Below are 18619 nucleotides of genomic sequence, written 5' to 3'. Positions count from 1 at the left end.
CCACCCCCGCCATTCTCGATCTGGCCCCCACCCCGCCCCTTCCCCCCACACAAACTTACCTGCTGGGGGGGAGGTGGGTGTTTATGTGTCTGCATCTCTGTGCCTGTGTGCATCTGTGCTTGCATGTTTGCGTCTGTGTATTTGCATGTGTGTATGTGTCTGTCCCCTGCCTGCCAGGCCACAGGAGGCATATCGCGTTGTGTGGCTTTTGGTGCAGTGGGGTGCATAGTCCAGCCTTCAGCAGCATGCACAGATCTGTGGGGCACATGCCTCCTGGACCTCCACTGGGTGTGCACAGTGGTAGGAACTGTCCCCACCTCCCCACGCCTCCCAGACGAACTGCTCTCGCAGCTCCGTCCTGCACTCCACCCCGGCTGTGCAGCACCTGCCTCTGCCCCACCTGCCCCACTCCCTCCCTCACCACAGGGGCCTCGAGCTGTCCCTGCCCCCTGCTTAAAACCAAAAAAATATATAAAAGGGTACATGAGCTGAAACTTTGAGGCAGAAGGGGGTACATTTGTTAAACAATGTTGAAAACCCCTGATCTGTATTGTCATTTTGACATGGAAACAGTAACTGTTTATCCCCAGAACCACCATTGACAAATTGTGTCCTCAACCCTTCCACTTACCCTGCTGTTGAAATTCTCCCCCTTCATTAGCAGCAAAGAGGGGGGGAAATCTTTTAAAAAGCTTGTTTCAGTTTTAGTCTAAAAAGTTTTAGTCTTTAAAAATGGCACAGGAGGTTTCCATGTTTGTCATGTCTCAATGAACTCCAGATCAATCGCGCTTGATTTGCAAGTACAAATATAGCTGGATTGCTTAGTTGTTTTTCAATAGACTCCAAACTCACTCTTGTTAGTCCTGCAAACTCAGGCTGGGCTTGGAAATCAGTGTTGTTAGGGCCGGCTTGTGCTTTATCACTGGAAACATTTTGCACACCACAGTATGCCCTTAGTAAAACACAGAGAAGCCAGGTTGGGTTTGCACAGATGCAACAGCTTGAACTTTAGCAACCAATTCTGTTGGCGATCCATAGGAAGGAATAGAACCATCTTGTCTATCTTTGGCTAACAGGACTAACACAACATAGATGTGCTCGCCACTTTCTAAACCGTGTTAACAAATTCTCATCGCACAGTTCGAATCAAATTTAAATTCTAATTAAGGGTTAATAAATGATCATTGACCATCACCTCCTTAACAGACCCAATTCGTAGCCTCTCTGTGTGGGTTTATGTGCTACACACTTGAGAACAGAAGTAATTAGGAGGCTGTAATAAGCCTGTTTAAGCACTGCTACGTTGTTGCAAACCTACTAACAGTTATCTAAAGTGCTGTTCCAGAAGCTGCAACGGATGCAACTGACCTTAGTGTTGATGACCATCTCCGCCAATGTGTTAAGGGGAGGGGGTTTGCCCCCTTCTTCACAGACCAGTAACCCATGTGCTTGGGCAGGGCTGGGGGCTTAGTCAAGATGCTGATACCTAGTCACAGTCAGGTGTTGTTGTCACATTTGGCTTCGTAAAGGTGTTACTTTGTACCAGATAGACTCTGTTGTGTTGCAGAATCCCAACTGAGTTTCTCTTGCAGAAACTGATATTTGCAATGCTTACTGGCTGAGTTCCTAAGGACTGTTTTTCCTAAAAGCAATGTTGTATATACATGTTAATTAATACAGTTTAAATTGCCTAGTTTAGACTGCCTGAGTCTGCATTAATTTTAATCCTCATTCAATGAGAATTAATTCATTTGGTCCACATATATATAGTGACAGCTGTAGTCCAGATTAAACCTAAAAAAAAATGTAACTCCTATAAACAGCCAGAGCTGCTATTTTTCCACTTAAGTTAATACCCATCATTTTGAATAGATACATAAAATAGATCTGTTGAATAGGATGGGGCCATTTTTACATAGTTGCTTTTGCAGAGGAGATCTGAGGTTATCAGTACAAGGTATGTGGAACTGGAACTTGTAAATATGTGCTTTTGTAGCACTCTTTGGTGAGGTCATACTGTGGGTAAATCCGGCACTGACTATTTTAAGATCATGCCCTTCATCACTTCATTGCCGGAACCTGAATTCAAGTGTCCGTGTTTCCTCTACCACAGATAATGTTATCAATATAATCTAAAATAATACAAGTAGTACAGCTTCTTGCTCTCTTTTGCTGCATATTATGAAACAGGATAGGATAACAGAGAACTCTGAACTTGAGATCTGCCAGCTTGAAAAATAAAGATGACCAGAAGAGTAGCTTCTCAGCTCCCATGTAATGTTACATGTATCAGGGTTTTTAAGGCGTTTTCATGCTGTAAGTATAATGTATGGTCAGGTTTCCAGAACCCATCTTTATGCATAAGTAGTAGAGTTTGGATTAGTTCCTCCTCTGTGACTCCAAAAAATCTGTAACAATGCCACTGTAGTCATTCTGAACTCATACCACAGAGGGCAAAATCCACCCTCTAGCTGCTGCGTGCAAGATTAGGATATAGTCTGATTTTCACCAAATCTCTGAAGTCTGTTTATTGCATGGTGAAACTGTTTGCTGCTGCACCACTTGCCTCAGGCTAGGGTTCCTCTATTATGCACTGTCTAAATGTGCTCTTGCTGTCACTGATTTTCAGGCTTCTTTACACTAGGCTTAGCAAACACTAAGATTATTCATGTGGGGAGTTATTGCAGAAGAGCTGGAGACCTGTAAATTCATAGCTTATCTTGCTTGCACACTAACCTACCCATGTACACAAGCCCTCAGAAGTAGCTTCCCTGACTTTCCTCCTTACGTTCTTTTTTGCATCCTCAGATGCAAAAGGAAGCATACAAACAAGTGAGAAATATAATATTTATAAAAGGGAATGCAAGGCTGGAATCATTGCTGTGAAATAAAGCGTTAAATTTGCATTATGAGTAAACTTGTCTTTCCCATAGTGCCACAGCAAAATACCTCCATCACAAAAGACAGCTTTGCCTGTCTCCATTATCTCAGTTAAGATGGTGTTTATGTCACAGGCAGTTAGTTTGCATACATACTTTTCATAGGATGTCTGTAAAGAGTGGCCCAGTCTGAGGAAAGGACCAGGAGCAAGAATCTATATGTTCTAATTCCAGTTTTAGAAATGCCCTGGTTCCCTTTTGCCTGCTATGTGTCATTTACCTTTCCTGACTGACTTCAGAAGAATCAGCCTTGGACACTGTCTCTCAAACAGGGTGCCAGGGACCCCCCTGTTAGCACTATTAGTTGTATGATCACCTGCACATGCTTCATAAAAGAAACCCAGCAATTTCAAATAGGAATCCACAGCATCAAAATGTTTTGCTCTGTCGTGCTCTGTCCAGGTTCTTTGCAACAGAAGAATTGCTCTATTATTCTTCCATAGTCAAGTGAAACAAGTGAAAGATAAGAGCTGGTATTTTCTGAAAGATGCCTGGATTCGTAACAAGGAGTGCCTTGAGTCCAAAAAGTTTGAGAACTCTGGTCTAGCACCCTCTTAAATCTTTTTTTCTGAGTTGAAAAAAAGAGAAATAAAAATATTTACCAAATCCATAGGTTATGGTGCAAACTAAGGAGAGTGACTGGAAAAGGAAAATGCCAAGTATTATATTATTGATGGAGATGAAGGAAGGAAAGACAGAAGGACAGATGGACCACTTATTGTTATTTATCTGTCTTGATATAAAACTAGTTTGTGTTAAGATTTTGTTGATATTATACTATGCCTTCAAAGATTTAAAATAAATAACCTCCTGACCTCAGAGGTCCTATCGATTTTATAATGATTTCAAATAGGAGCCATTTAGTTTCCAGTTCACTGACAAATTGCTTGCTCCCTGAGGAATTCCTATCGGATTCCTATTAAATGCAGGATAAAATAATTTCAAAGGAATCCTAAAAAAGGGTTTTCGGCAAGAGCTCTGCTCAGCAAATGGGTATTTAACCTTTGACCAATGACGACAAGCCTTCTTTAGCTCTATTAGATCAACAGCAAGCCATGATAATTAAATAAAAAAATTGTTTAGAGCCCTACTGAACGTGTCCTGGGAATTAAAGCATATGGTAGGAATAGGGAAAAAAAGACTTTCCATATGCTAATGACCCTTGATGTCTGAAATAAATTAGATCCATTAGAGTTTATGCTCAATAAAAGAAAGACTTTAAGCACTCCAAAGTTAGTGACTCGAGACCGATTTTGGCTCAGAAATTCAATCTGCCTACTTATTAATTCTTAGTAAGACTCTAGAGCAGACAGGAGATGCAAAATCATAATTCTGTGCTGAATCTGAATTTTAAAGTACCATGGTTTCTTTTCCTTCTTTTTTAATTAAACCATTTTTCATGCTTTCCTTTTTTGTTCCACTCATTAATTTGATTTTGTTCCCATTTTTGTTTAATTTCTTTCTTTTTAAGGTTTCATTTATCCTATTTCAACTGAACAGAGAACCCAGAATGAATATGGATTTTCTTGTAAGTTGAATGTTTGATTTTATGTTCCTGGAAACTGATGTAACACTAGGCTGTTCCTTGAGTTAAGATTTACCTTTGACCTTACTGCATGTGTATAAGGAAACATGGGTGTAATGTGGAGAATGAGTAGAGTAGCTTCCTACTTACTTGAAAGGAGAGAAGGAGTGACAGTGTTACACTGTCAAAGGGCTGATGTAGCATGACAACTGCCCTGATGGATAAAGAGCAAAAGAAAACAGAATGAGGAGTTGTTTGGAAGATAGAAATCCAAGGGTGAAGCCTTTTCAGGTTGGCGGTAGATTAGAAAACTGTCAAATAGGAAATGATTATAAACATTTGGTTATAAAATCAAAGAAAAAATGGGAGAGAGGGATAGCATCTTAGACTGAAAATTAGAGTTCTGCTTCCTAACCTCTCCTAGAACCAGGTAGTGAAAAAAAGCAGTCAAATTTTGAAGAGAGAGCATTAAAACACTGGTAGCCAAGAGCTTGTAGAGTTTGTTCCATTCTTTTCACTATGTGCCAGCTCTCACCTGCACAGCTGGAAGACGGGCTGGCTTACGCTTGGGAAAGCAGAAAGCAAAGCAAATTCTTTCACATGCTCTACAATAAACCAACTAGGGCATTAAAAAGATCTGATTTGTTTGCAGTTTCTTTGCTCAATATGCTTCTTTTAATAGTGGAATCACTACACACAGGGCACATCAAATTTGATCATGTATTCAGGCCTTCGGTAGATAGTGACACTAGGTACTACCCTGGGATTACTGCAGAAGATATGGTACTAGCAGGTAGTGAAAATCTCATAGCAGGCCATGTTCCCACAGGAGAGCTCCAGTGAGTCTGGTTCCTTTCATAAGTTACAGAACTCGTTGCTGAATTTTGCTTTTATAGATGGTATTTGTTTCAGCCATTGTCTGACTGAATATATTATCATACCAGTGATAAGATCCTAGGGTTTGCTTTATTCTGCTGTGCTGTATTTTTCATTTCAGATGGAGTATAAACTAAGGAAGTAAATGATCTCTGGGTGAAAAAGTAGTTGCTTAGAATATTCCACTTAAAAGAATCTAAATAAAACACATGAACTGAGGGCATGTCAGGCATTCTCACAGAAAGTCTGTTTTATTTTTTCTTTAAAGGAGACATATTAATAGTAAAAAAATAAACCCTTTTCTTATTAGATACTACACAAAATTAACATTATATTTTTCACAACAAGTTACTATGGTGTATCTACGTCTTTTGGCTAGAGTTACTTTAGAAGTCTGGTTATAAATGGGTTGTATACTGCCTAGTTACTAGATAAATAGATAGGTAGATAGATAAAGAATAAGAACATGGCTAAGAGAGAAACATAAGATCATTTTCACACAGGTAGTGCACAGCTTCCTTCTATAGCTTTGGAAATGGATTTTAAATTAACTTATAAAAAAGGTAATAAATACTTGAAGGAAATGATAGTAATATGGATGTATACTCTTGAAATTCTTGCAATCAGTTACTGTTGTTCACTGTCTCATTCTTGTCTCCTTTCAGCTGCTCCTGACTCAGATGATGTAGCTCTCTATGTAGGCATTGTGATAGCTGTCATCGTGTGCCTGGCTATTTCCGTGATTGTGGCACTGTTTGTATACCGGAAGAACCACCGTGACTTTGAGTCGGATATTATAGATTCCTCAGCATTAAATGGTGGATTTCAGCCTGTTAATATCAAGGCTGCAAGGCAAGGTTAGTTGTCATTTTATTTCATGTTGACCAACTCAATCAGATACTATAAGGAAATAATTTCCAGAGCTACATGAATTGCGTGTTCATTGGCACTTCATAAAGAAAGGATTACACTCATTTGTTTCTGATAGCCAAGTGCTAAAAACTCATGTTAGTCTTTTTGCAACATACTCTAGAACATAAAACAGAGGAATGTAAACTTCTGTAGAATGAGAGAGTGAGCCAAAAATTGAGAACTACATAGGCTAGCGTAAGAATACAGATCAAATTTTAAAGCAATAGTCCAATGGTAACCAAGAAACATCCAGCATTGATATGAAGTTAAATTTTAATACTGCAATTCCATCAAATAACATTTTCCCCTGGTTTTACCCACTGGGCACATCACCACGAATGGGAACCTGTGTTTTCCGGGACAACCAGCAGCAGCACATATTTCTTATCTCTTGTCTCTTATTTGGAGGCTGGGCATTTCACATTTGGAGTCTGACTGAATGCTGGCTGAAAAAGAATACAAGATTAAAATCTTAAAAGCAAGAATGTTCTTTAATTTGCATAAAGATATATTCCATAGTCACAGGGCTACATAAACTCCTAGAAATGGCTGGCTGAATGGATGGATGGATGGAAAAGAAGATACAGCTCGGTCTGGGAGAACTTTGTCCATCATATCCTTAAATATGAAGGCATGAGAAGTACAGTAAAGTTTATTCTTCACCTGGAAGAGTGAGAAGAATGTAGCCATACATAATACTTTCTGTTGTTATTCCTTTTCATTTTGAACACAGACCTCCTGGCAGTGCCACCAGACCTCACATCTGCTGCAGCCATGTACAGAGGTCCTGTCTATGCTTTACACGATGTCTCTGATAAAATTCCCATGACCAATTCTCCAATCCTTGATCCACTGCCTAATCTGAAGATCAAGGTCTATAATACCTCAGGCGCAGTCACCCCACAGGATGATCTGTCTGACTTCTCATCCAAGCTGTCTCCACAAATTTCTCAGTCTCTGCTGGAGAATGAGACACTGAACATGAAGAACCAGAGCCTTGCTCGACAAACAGACACATCATGCACTGCTTTTGGGACCTTCAACTCCCTAGGGGGTCACCTGATTGTTCCCAATTCAGGTAAGTGCTGGTTTAAACATGCCTTGCAAGGTATTGAAAGTGGGAATTGTTTGGTGGCTTTAAGTAAAGCTGTCTGTCTGTTCTTTTAAGCAGAAAAAAACAAGGTCACTCTTGGGAATCTGCCTTTTCTATGTTTAGAGTAAACAGGATTTTTGTTCTCCATTCAGGTTTACTCAACTATTTTATATGTCCTTTCCCCAAAGTCTTGGCCTTCTTTAACAGCAAACTGTAAGTCTCTGAGCTGCTTCTTTCAGATATATTAGACCTCAGAACTTTCCTGTGCACAGTGAGATTCGACACCCTTGACCTTTTCTTTCATACAGCTCCAAAAAAGCAACTTCAAGGCAGAAAACCTCACTGTTGTCATCACACATATAAAGGACAAATTAATTAGAAAACAAATCAGTTGTTCCAGTTCCAATTTGCTGCAGACTGCACAGTGCTGAAGAAAGATAGCAGAATATTAATTTCCTGCAGGTGAACAAATAATTTCTCTGACCTGGTTTTCCTGCAAAGGAAGGCAGGGCAGAGGTGCACCTTTTCCCCATTCTGTTCTTTACTGTATATTTTTCATTACTACACAAGTTAGGAAAGGGGAGAAAAAAACAACAAATGAATGAACAAAGACCAGTTTTATAGACTGGGAAAGTGCTATGCCATTGTTTTGCTGTGGTAGAACCCCAGTTAGCTAAACCACCAATTAATTGAAATTTCCAGTTAACCAAATTCTAGTGATGGCCCACTGAGAAGAGGGCTGATGTTTGAGCCTGCTTGCATGCATTCAGGCAGGTTTTTTAAAGGGGCTAGCACTTGCAACTGGGAGCAGGGTTTTTCTTTTGTTTTTGTTTTTTTTTAAATGCCCAGTTCCTGTGTAAACACTAATTTAAGTGGTCAGACTTTCAAGAAATCTGGCCCTAGACATTCGTACCGTTCTCAGCGGGAGCTATGGAGTGTGGAACTGTTTTGAAAATCTAACCATTTAATCTTAGAGTCCCAATGAGAGTTGAGCTTTGGAGGGAGACAGAGGGGAGTTCTGACCATGGCTGTAATTTGCTGAATTTTGTTGAAAATATGCACTGTAGGATCAGATGTTTGTGCTTCTCTGGCTAAAGATCTAAATGGATAGTCATTCTCCAGTTAATTTGTACTGACACTCACTGCAAAATCTGTTAGTTACATTTAAATCATGTATATTAGCATCAATTTGGAGGGGGAAATGCTCATCTGTTGTTATGGTCACTTTAAAGATAATTAAAACAAGCAGTGTCAACTGCATCCATCAGCAATAAAACTCTATAATGATCTGCCCATTCAGCTTTCAGTAATATATCCCTTCCTATTAACTATAATTAAAATCCCTCATTTACTCTACAGCCCTCCCTATATAAATGAAAAAATCCATGGGTTAGGCCACATATCCAAAAACTTAATGTATCTGTGCTGTAACTAATCCTGTGAGAAATAAGTTCAGGAATCAAAGGCATTCATTAAACCTGCCCTGTCAGCTGCTCCCTCCCATTCAGAACAAGAATCTGGAGCTGCAGGTCAAGAACATCCACTGATAACAGCTGGATATGTACTGCATGGGGAGAGAGAGTCTTTCAGATACCAAGGTCCCCAGCCGTTCACATACTTACAAGAAATGACAGCCTGTCCGGCAACATTTTGTAAGGTACTTGCTTTACACATGCATACATGTAGACCCACACATGCAGATTTTGCTTCAGCCATATTATAACTTTATGTAGGAGGAATTAAAATCCCTACCTTTATTCTCTGATTGTTCCCATTCTGCAGTAACAGCTGATCCACAGCTGTCCAGCTGCACAGTCTACTGAGTTTTCTGTCCCATTGTTTTGGTCATAAAAGCTTGGAAGGTCACTCTATCTGTTACCTGGTGAGTCAGTCACTAACTGTATGAAACAGCAATCACAGAAGTAGTGATTTCTAATTAAACTCCAAGCTGACTGCCACTAAGTAGGGCATAGGACAGTGCTTATTTGGCCTGCCAAGGAAAACTGGATATTGGAATTCTAGATTACTCTTTTATATTGGTCACGGAGAGGTTGTGAAATAACCCAATTTTGTCCCAATTATTGGTAATTTAGAAGTGAGGTACATCTGACCATAGGTTACTGACCACCTAACCAGGCCCTCCCAGAAATAAATGGCTCTTGTCACTCCCTGGGGCAGTATTGCACTATCTCTCTTTCCTTTTTAATTAAATAAGCAATGCCTGGGGATAGCTGTCCCATTACAGCTGTTTGAAATTTTAGATGCAATGGTTGCGTTTCCCCTCATTTTACAAGGTAAGCAGCAGAGTAACCATCTGTCTGTTCCTAAAATAAAACAAGAGATGGGGGAAGAAATATCCATTTCTCCATTCTGATAAGTCAGGACAGACTCGAAGGAGGCAGCAGCAGCAGCCAATCAACTGACAGGTACAGAAGCCAGATTGGCAGTAAATATTCCCTTTCTCCTTGAGAGTTGGGTGAGAACCTGGCATGTGGGGCTTGATCATCAAAATCTCCTGTCATTCTTGTGCACAGGGCTGGTTTCCTTTCTTCCTCTGTTTTATTTTATTTGTGTATCTTCTGTTCTGCAGGAGTAAGTTTGCTGATCCCTGCAGGAGCCGTTCCCCAGGGGAGAGTTTATGAAATGTATGTGACAGTTCACAGGAAGGAGAACATGAGGTAAAAGACTCCACTTACGGTGTGTTTGCTTGAGCACTAAAATTATGGGGAAAGTGGCAGGAGAAAATGTATTACCTAAAAACTCTCATCAGATATTTATGCAAAGCCAGTTGTGTTGAAACTGCTCCCTGGGTTGAAGACCGATATGGGTAAGAGCTGCCAGTAACCCAACCACAGCTCCAGCTCTGATTTTTTATTTTATAATACAGAGTTAAATTCTGCAGCAAGCTCTCTAGCTTAGGAAATGCTTAATCAATTTTAAATATGGGTCCTTACACAGCTGAGTGCATGGGGTTGGAAGAGCAAAGGCTATATGTGCATTCAGGGGCATAAATCACCCCAGAGGCGAGGGGTGCATACAGTGGCTGAGAAAAGACAAGAAAGCACCATGGGCCTTCAACAGAGGTGCTGTAGTCTATGCTTCCCTCTAACTATCTAGGGAGGAAGGACTGAAGCACAGCTTTGAGCAATGGCTGCCCCCTAACGTGCCAGTATACCCTTGCAAGTAGCCTTTTTAGCTACAACTAAATACCACATGGAGCCACTGGTAGACAGGCTTGCCAATGTCATGGGCCTGTGCAACCAACAGTTCTCCCTATTGCCCCACATCCCAGAATCCCCCTTAGCCTTGATCAACTGTTTTCCATGGTGACTTTATTTCCAGCTACATAAAGCCCTGCCCTCTAGGATTCTATCCCCAGTACTCACACGGGGCATCTACTAGAGATACTTTACTGTGGAGTTCATTAATTATTTTTGCAGTAAATTGTCATCATCGACACATGTGCCCTTATTAGGCTGGAGTAAACTAATTAACTATACCATAGGATAGTACTGCCCAATACATATACTATCCTTTGGTAGAGTTATTTATTCTGCCACAATGCACATGTAGACAGTGACCAAGGCTGACTGGGACATGAGGATGCTAGCTGGAGCACCCTTGAGCTGGTGGGGGAGCAGTTTTGGGCTGGCAGGCTGACCCCCCTGGCCCTCTGCTAGCTGGGGTTGCACCACCCCAGCTCAATGTACTGCAGTCCCAGGCACACATGTAAACACTGTGCATGGGAGCAATAAACTCCCACGGAAACTGTGCTGCCATTTATTGAGTTACATTAATATCATGTGTAGACATGCCCACTGGGTTCAAGATACTTCTTGAGCAGATCTGCTCTCTAGAATCCCCTGCTGCTTTCCTTAGCCAAGCCATATTGGAGGCACTTTCCAACAATGGAAACACCCACAAGTGTTTCACTAGGTCCATGGGAAAATCCAGGATTTAGTAAAGGGTGGTGTGGAACATTGCCCCTCAAACCACGAGGACATAAGAACTAGGTGTGGCTGGAACCACCAGATTGGTGGGAGAAAACCAGGGAGCTGGGAGGAGTCCACCCCTCCCTCCACACACACCACTGCTGTAGTTTCCAATGGATCCAGCCATGAGGGGAATTCCAAAGCTGCCTCTACTGCCTATGGCTGCAGCAGTACTAGGTGCACACTTCAGCAAGGGACAGCAGTGGCAGCATGCAGGTCCCTCCTTCCAGTGTCTGTTCCCTGCCATTCCTAGTGTCCTCTGCTGGCCTGGGAGCAGGGACTGGAGAGAGAAAGCTGTGCTGCTGTAATTGTCCCCAGCTGAGCCTACCTATCTGTACCGCACCTCCCTGCAGCCTGGGGCAGGAACAGCTGTGCAGTTCCCCCATGCCTGAAGCAACCAGGGACAGCAGCAATGGTGAATGGGTTCCTCCTTCCGGTGCCTGCTCCTGGCCAGCAGGGGACATGTGTGGAATGGAGCAGCAGGGAACATGTGCTAAACAAGTAACCTAAGCACCACTGCCACTGTCCCTTGCTGAGCCTGGCACCCTGCATAGCCACAGCCCATGGCTGGTGTGGGGCAGGAGTGGCTCTGGGGCTTTCTCTGCACCTGGGTCAGCCAGGGACCAATAGAGGCAGAAGTGGGAGGCCTCCATACCCTTGCATCATCCCTGGATCTGCCCCAACCATGCCCATCTCTTATCATCCTCTTTGAAAGTCTCATTCAACCAGTGCTGAAAGAAATACTTTCCTTCTACAACTTCTGAGACATTTTCAATCCTGACACAAGCCTCTGAAAAGCAAGTTTAAAGCTGAGATGGACAGTGCTAATACACTGAGAGGGGCAAACAGTGCTAATACACTACTGCATAGCATTATTAGGCTACTGTGCAGTAGCATCACTAAAAAGAAGTTTGCTGGTGCTACTACATAGTAACTCCAGTTTCTGCACATTTATTTAGTACTTGATTATACAAATACTAAATAAATGTGCAGTAACCACTGCACAGTTGCGTCTCGTGTAGACGAGCCCACTGTGGGGTAATCCTAGATTCTCTAAGCAACCCATAATGGCCTTTTCAAAGTGTTGTTTTTAGCTAACTGGCATTTCATGCACCAAAAACCTGTTCTAATACAAGAATGTTTTAAAAAATATTTGAAGTTAATGCCCACAAACTGAAATGTGTTTCATAACTTGGAGCAAGCCTGATACATGGTTAGGACATTTAGGACCAGATTTTATTCCATCTATGAGGTGTATAAGCAGATGTAGGTGTCTATGTGTGATTATGTTCCTGACCAGCAGGGGACATGCATGTAGGGGCTTGAGTCCCTGAAAAACTGTTAATATAAAGGGTGAATGTGTCCCCCTCCTCGCTGCTTTTTGTCATTCAGTCTTAAGGGTAAGATGGTAATTGGTTACCCAGAGAGGTTGTGGCATCTCCATCCTTGAAGGTTTTTAAGACCCAGGTAGACAGAATGTTGGTGGGGATGATCTAGTTGCGGGTGGTCCCGCTTTGAGCAGGCGGTTGGACTAGATGACCTCCTGAGGTTCCTTCCAACCCTCATTTTCTATGATTCTATGAATTGTTTCAAAAGTAGCTGCATTACTGGATTTTCAAGCCTACTTACATACCTAATGGGTTAAATAGAATCTGACCCTTAGTGACTAACATGACTAATCCTATTTTGAAAAGTGACTTAGGCAATTAGAAACTTAAGAGGAAGGTTTCCAAATGTACAAATGACACTTAAATCCCATTGACAAATGTGTCTAGGTGAATACATGCCTTTTGTGACTTTGAAAATCACCCCTTAAGTCTTGATGATAGCTAATGAGACTTTGGCTTATAAGTGCCTATATCATTTTTGAAAAGGGGATTTAGATTCATAAGTCAATGAGGGCTAGATATTCAGAGCTGCTTCGGTGTCCAAACATGCAGATACATGCTTAGTGGGATTTGCAAACTACCTAAATGGATCCTGTGTATATGCATAGCCACTTTTGTAAATCCTACTACCTACCTTCCTGCATCAGAAGGATGCTAAATACCTTTTGAAAAGTGAGCATATGGTCACTTTTGAACTATCTATCCTTAATACCTCATCATTACAGTAGGTTTAGTCTAAGACTTGAGAGCTTTATATTCCTGCCTTTTCATCTGATCCATTGTAGGACCTTGGACAGGTAATTTAGGGATAGAATATGACTTGAGGCACAAAATCTAAGCCAGGGAGCAGATCTCATGTCTGGGAGAGTGATTTAGAGACACATCACCAAATCACAATGCTTGTTCCTTGTCACTCTCATCCATGGGCATGTAGTCCAAGTCACAATGTAGCCCTTAATATTTGTTAAGTGTTCTGAAAGCCTTGGCAAGAAAAGTGTTCTAAAAGGCCAAAGTATTCTTAGCAGCAATTTGAGAAAACCAGCTAGAGAGAGAAAAGAAATCTTAAGTCTTTAGGTTGGAATTATGTGCACAAACCCTGAATGACAAATGTAAAACTAAGTAATCATTACATGGTATTGTGCCTCTATCTCCTCCTCATAGCTAGATGCATTTTGACTCAGCCCTTTAATAGCTTTTGTTATGCATTTTGCTGTGGCTCTTTATATGCCGGGTGATGTTCAGCACTTTTGTCTAGGTTGGTAGTCTTCCATCCATGCTAAAAATACTCTGCTTAAAGGAAAAAAAAAAGTAAAAAGACTTTTTTTTTTTGCTGTCGTTTGCATGCCCTAAATTTTGAAAATGACTAATTAAAATAAAATCTTAATTCACATCTAATATTGATTTTGGTGTGCATTCCTGTGCTCTGTATTTTAGGAGAAAGTTGCAAACCCACCTGGAAAAATGTCTGTCTCTTGCAGAGTGAAATAATAACCAAGATAAGGAAAGTGTCCCTGCTATTCCCTTCATTTGAATGAATGGGCTAAAAATATCACAAAATATCTCAGCTCTTCTTTGCTGTCTTTTACTCTCTTTTTGAGCTCTACATACAGGTGAATCATCTAGAAATTATTCCCACTTCTTCTGATTATTATTTGGAGAGGCTCTCCATCTTTTATCCCAACCAGTGGTGGCTACCCAGCATGACAGATCAGGCCTTGATTTTACTTTCTTTTAAGTACCATAATATCTGCTCTGTGTTATTCACAACAGTAGTTATCCTGCAATTATTACTGGATATAGAAAGGCAAGCTAACCATCCTAAGAGAAGGCATGCTTGATACAGTGGTTCCTGACAAATACAATGAATGAGGGAGAGTATGTATGCAGAAAAAAAATGGAGGACAAGGTCTCATGGTTGGGAGAAGATTTTATAAGGAGATTTCTATCACTGGAATGGAAAAATTGTCAAGGAGCTCAAATACATCATGTAGGTAGGAAAGCATGGAGTTGGTGTAGAGTTGCTAGCTAACTCAAGGCAGTGTTGACACAAACTTGTTTTATAAGTTGATAGAAATCACTGAGTTCCAGTCCCCACTGTTCTGCTTTCTCCAGGGTGGATGAGAGCCAGCCAACCAACCACTCACAGAATCCCCCTATATTTCTGGACTATAGAACAGTCTGGTGATGCCCACTGATGTCTATGCAACATGGTGAATTTTATTGGTGCTTTCTAGAATTCCTAATAAAGAGATCACTGAGAGAAAAAACAGAAGATGCAGTTACTCATTTCATATTTAGATTTTTTTTAGTACCTCTCTAGAACTCCAGATTCTTCACACTTTCTACAATTAACCATGGAAATGCAGAATGATATACAGCATTTAAAATTAGACACTTGGGACCAGATCCCATTCAATCTATTAAGCACGTAAGCATGATCCTATTCTGCTCTTCAATTCCCTGAGAAAATAATCATACAAAAGGAATGGTGAATCCTCCTTCTCTTTTTGCTTTTTGCTAGCTGTTACTTGTGACTTAGCTTTGAGACTAAGGACCTGGTTACACATTGTACTTTGAGCAGCTCAAATGTTGATCAGTGTTAGTGCTAGTTTGAATTTAGAGCAGTCACACCTTAAGGCTAAAATCCTTCTCTGACTGTCCCCTACCTGCACAAGTATGACTTGTCACTAGAGCACTGGCAACCAGGGTCCTGACCAGGAGCTACAGCTGTGAGTTGCCACTAGAAGGCTAGTGATCCAGGACAGGTTTCCATCCCTGCGCTAGGTGGGGGAGTGTGAGGGAGGGTTTGGAGGTGGTGGTGAGAACATGAAGCTGGGAGGCAGAGAGTTAATGGGATGGGGTGGGTAAAGAAATGGAGATGGAAAAGAAATGGGGGTGGAGGAAGGGTGGTGAAATGAAGGGAGTCAGTCACTGAAGGATAAAATAAAAAACAAAAATAAATATGGAGGAAGTAAATTTAAAAAGGCCACATGTTTTAATGAAGTGGGATGTGGGTGTGCTGGCCATGCTTTCTAGGGTGGCTGGGAGGCAGGAGCAGTGAGGCAGAGGTGCTTTTGGGGGAGCCACTACCCCGCCCCAGGAAGGAAGCCCCAGTTCATGGGGACCTGATCCAGACCCCTTTTTCCCCTGCCACCTCCCGTAAACCCTACTCCTGGACCCATCCATGCCCTGCAATCCAACTACCTGGGATGTGCTCTGCAGGCTGTTTGGATGGGGGTGCAAAGGTCGCATCTCCAAAGGCAAGAGGTGGAGTTGTATGGTGCTTTTCCTGTCTCATGTCCTTGTGGCAAGGTATTAAGCAGAATTAATAGATTCTTGGAAATCTGATAGGCTGTGCCATGAGTGCTTCTGCTATGGCCTTGAACTTCCAGCCTCTGTGCTGTTTAGTCATGCCCCAGTCCCCGGTTTAATGCAGGAACCACCCCAGGGCCAATAGAGTTCAGAGGGTGGGAAGTTTGTCCACACAGAGCAGGAGGTGGGGGAAGGGACATTGCATCCTGGGATGCTTGGGTAGCTCATCTCTGGGGAGTGGCCACACATTAATAGAACACAAGCTGGGTAACACAGATCAGAGATAAACCTGCCCTGGAGTGGTATATTTTTAAGTCACCTAAATTGTGTTAAAAACTAGCTTCAGGTGTTAAGGTGTGGACAATCCAGGGGGTAAGAGCTCCAAGAACCACTTAAAATTAATGTGTAACATGATCCTAAGATGACAGCACATTGCAAGGATAAGATACATTATCACTTTTTCAGGGACTTGGGCAGGATAGAATAGGACCACATTTACACACCAAAGTCTACTTAGGTACCTAATAGGTAGATTAGGATGTGGCCCTTACTGTAAAATTACTCCAAATAGAGCATTTAGAACTGCTCCTTCCTCAATAAGTTCCTCAGTCTGCTTGAACTATAACACCAGCACCGGAATAACATCCAGGATCCGACCAAACACCAATCCATTAACTTGCTCCCTTTCTTGATACCCTGCAAGAGAAATGAGCTAAATGGTGTCTGGGACCTAACACTTATTTCCCAATCTCATGTGGTTGAGTTGTATTTACTCTTTGTCCTACAACACGGTATGGTTGCAACTTACATGTCCCATAGGAGAACTATGTATTGGTTACAAGGTACTGAATTTAATTGGGTACAACAAGTTAGCTGTAGTTAGTTGATTGATCCTGCATAACGGCTTTTTAAGTCTATTATTGCAGTGTTACAGAACTCCAGAAAAGCAAAAGTGTCCAGATTAAGCTGTCAGAGCAGATACTCACATGTTATAGTGAAGCGGGGAGTGGAGTTTGGTACATAAAATCTCTGGAATCCTGGGTTTATCTTTACGTGCACAATATATCCCAGGCACAAAGGGATCAAAATAACTTATGAGAACTGGCTGCACCTGTGTTGAAAAGTCATTTGGAGAGTTGCCAACTGAGGTAGTTTGAAAGTGTCCAAATATGAAACTATAAAGTGGCATTTATAATAGAGACTCTGCTTTCTGATACCTGGGTGTAACTGAAAACAGAGTTTGGTCTTCTTAACTTTATATTAGTAGTATAGTTGGAGCAACGCAGTTTCAGCATCATGAATTCCATGCTTGGTGACATCTCTGCAATAATCTGAAATTTAGTTCACTCTTGTTTCAGGAAAACATGATGCAAGCCCTAATAAATCAAGGTAAAACAGGAAATCTATTATTCCTCAGTCTTGCAAATCCCCTCCCTGTCTTGCTTCATGTGCTCTCCTGAGCCCATTTCCCTGTTTATCCGCTTTCACCTTCTTTATAGGAAACTTCTAGCAACTAGTATTTGACAGAATTCCCACCCCAATATAATAAAGCTGTTCCTACAGTCAACTGGAGAGTTTAAATGTCAGAGCACTAATACTCTTTTTTTCATTTTGTACCCATTAAAACGTGACAATTCTGGAGGGTCACTCTGAAAGCATCACCTTTCCTGCAGTGAAGTAGGGATCTAATGACTTGTAGTAAATGCCACTGCAACTACAAAGCACTTCAAGTCACAGGGTAGTTGTTTAATGGGTTAGTGTGAGGATGGAAATGTAAGTTCAATGACATTTGTGGTTTTCTCTTCTAATGTAATACTATTTACTGTTCTCTAGTAGTATATTTTTCTATCACTCTGCTGTGAGGAAGAAACTCTTGCTTTGAGGAGGGTGAGTAGGCAGCGGGAATCCTCCTGGATGATAGTGAAGAAGAGTGAAACTTTCATGTTTACCTTGAACCCACTTTATCTGAGCCAGAATTGACTGTTTGATGTATTTTGTCAACTGATTGAGGTGGCAAATAGGATGTTTGTATAATGTAGCAATGTACTAAGCCCATAGGAATGTCCTACAATCAAGTGCCCTCTTTCCTACCAGCAGCCAGACTCCCTACATACCATACCTTCTCCCCTGCTCACTGCTTACAGGGAAAGGTCACATCTTCCCTACATCTATGGAAGTGTCATGTATACATCCCTGCTTTGCAGTAGCATAACTAGGTCAGGATGGGTAGGGTACCTACCCTGGGTACTGACTATGAAGGGGCACTAGGATCTCCCCCACTTGGAGTCTTTGCCACAGCAGTGTATCTGGGAAGCAGGGGGTGAGTAGAGTGAGTGAAATGGTGCTTCAAAGGCGCCTTTGGCAGCAGAGGCACAGCCCTGCACCCAATAGACATTAGGGGTGTGTGAAGTGGGCCGTATTCAATTCAGATTTGGCCCAAATTGGAGACAGTGATTCGGTTCGTAGATTCAGATCGCTGTCCCTGATGAATCCGAATCTGAAGATTCAATGCTGATTCAGAGAATCAGCGATTTGGCCATAGACACAGCTTTAAATGTTTTTTCTACATACCTGGAGGTAGC

General features: G+C 41.7%; 1 protein-coding gene across 1 annotated transcript in view; it reads left to right on the top strand.

Annotated features, from left to right (window-relative positions):
* The window catches only part of UNC5C (unc-5 netrin receptor C), a gene marked incomplete at its 3' end in the record, with an annotated part of 146084 nt that overhangs the window by 104325 nt on the left and 23140 nt on the right, over positions 1–18619 (top strand). Inside the window, exons 9-12 of the mRNA XM_006037290.1 lie at positions 4411–4467; positions 6006–6197; positions 6986–7330; positions 9936–10023. Of these exons, the coding sequence (XP_006037352.1) occupies positions 4411–4467; positions 6006–6197; positions 6986–7330; positions 9936–10023 (682 nt within the window). The remainder of the gene's footprint in view (positions 1–4410; positions 4468–6005; positions 6198–6985; positions 7331–9935; positions 10024–18619) is intronic.

The sequence above is a fragment of the Alligator sinensis genome, unplaced genomic scaffold (assembly GCF_000455745.1).
Source record: "Alligator sinensis unplaced genomic scaffold, ASM45574v1 scaffold1770_1, whole genome shotgun sequence".
NCBI classification, from domain to species: domain Eukaryota; kingdom Metazoa; phylum Chordata; order Crocodylia; family Alligatoridae; genus Alligator; species Alligator sinensis.
Note: the sequence above shows the minus strand (reverse complement) of the source record. Positions and strands in the feature narration are given on the sequence as shown.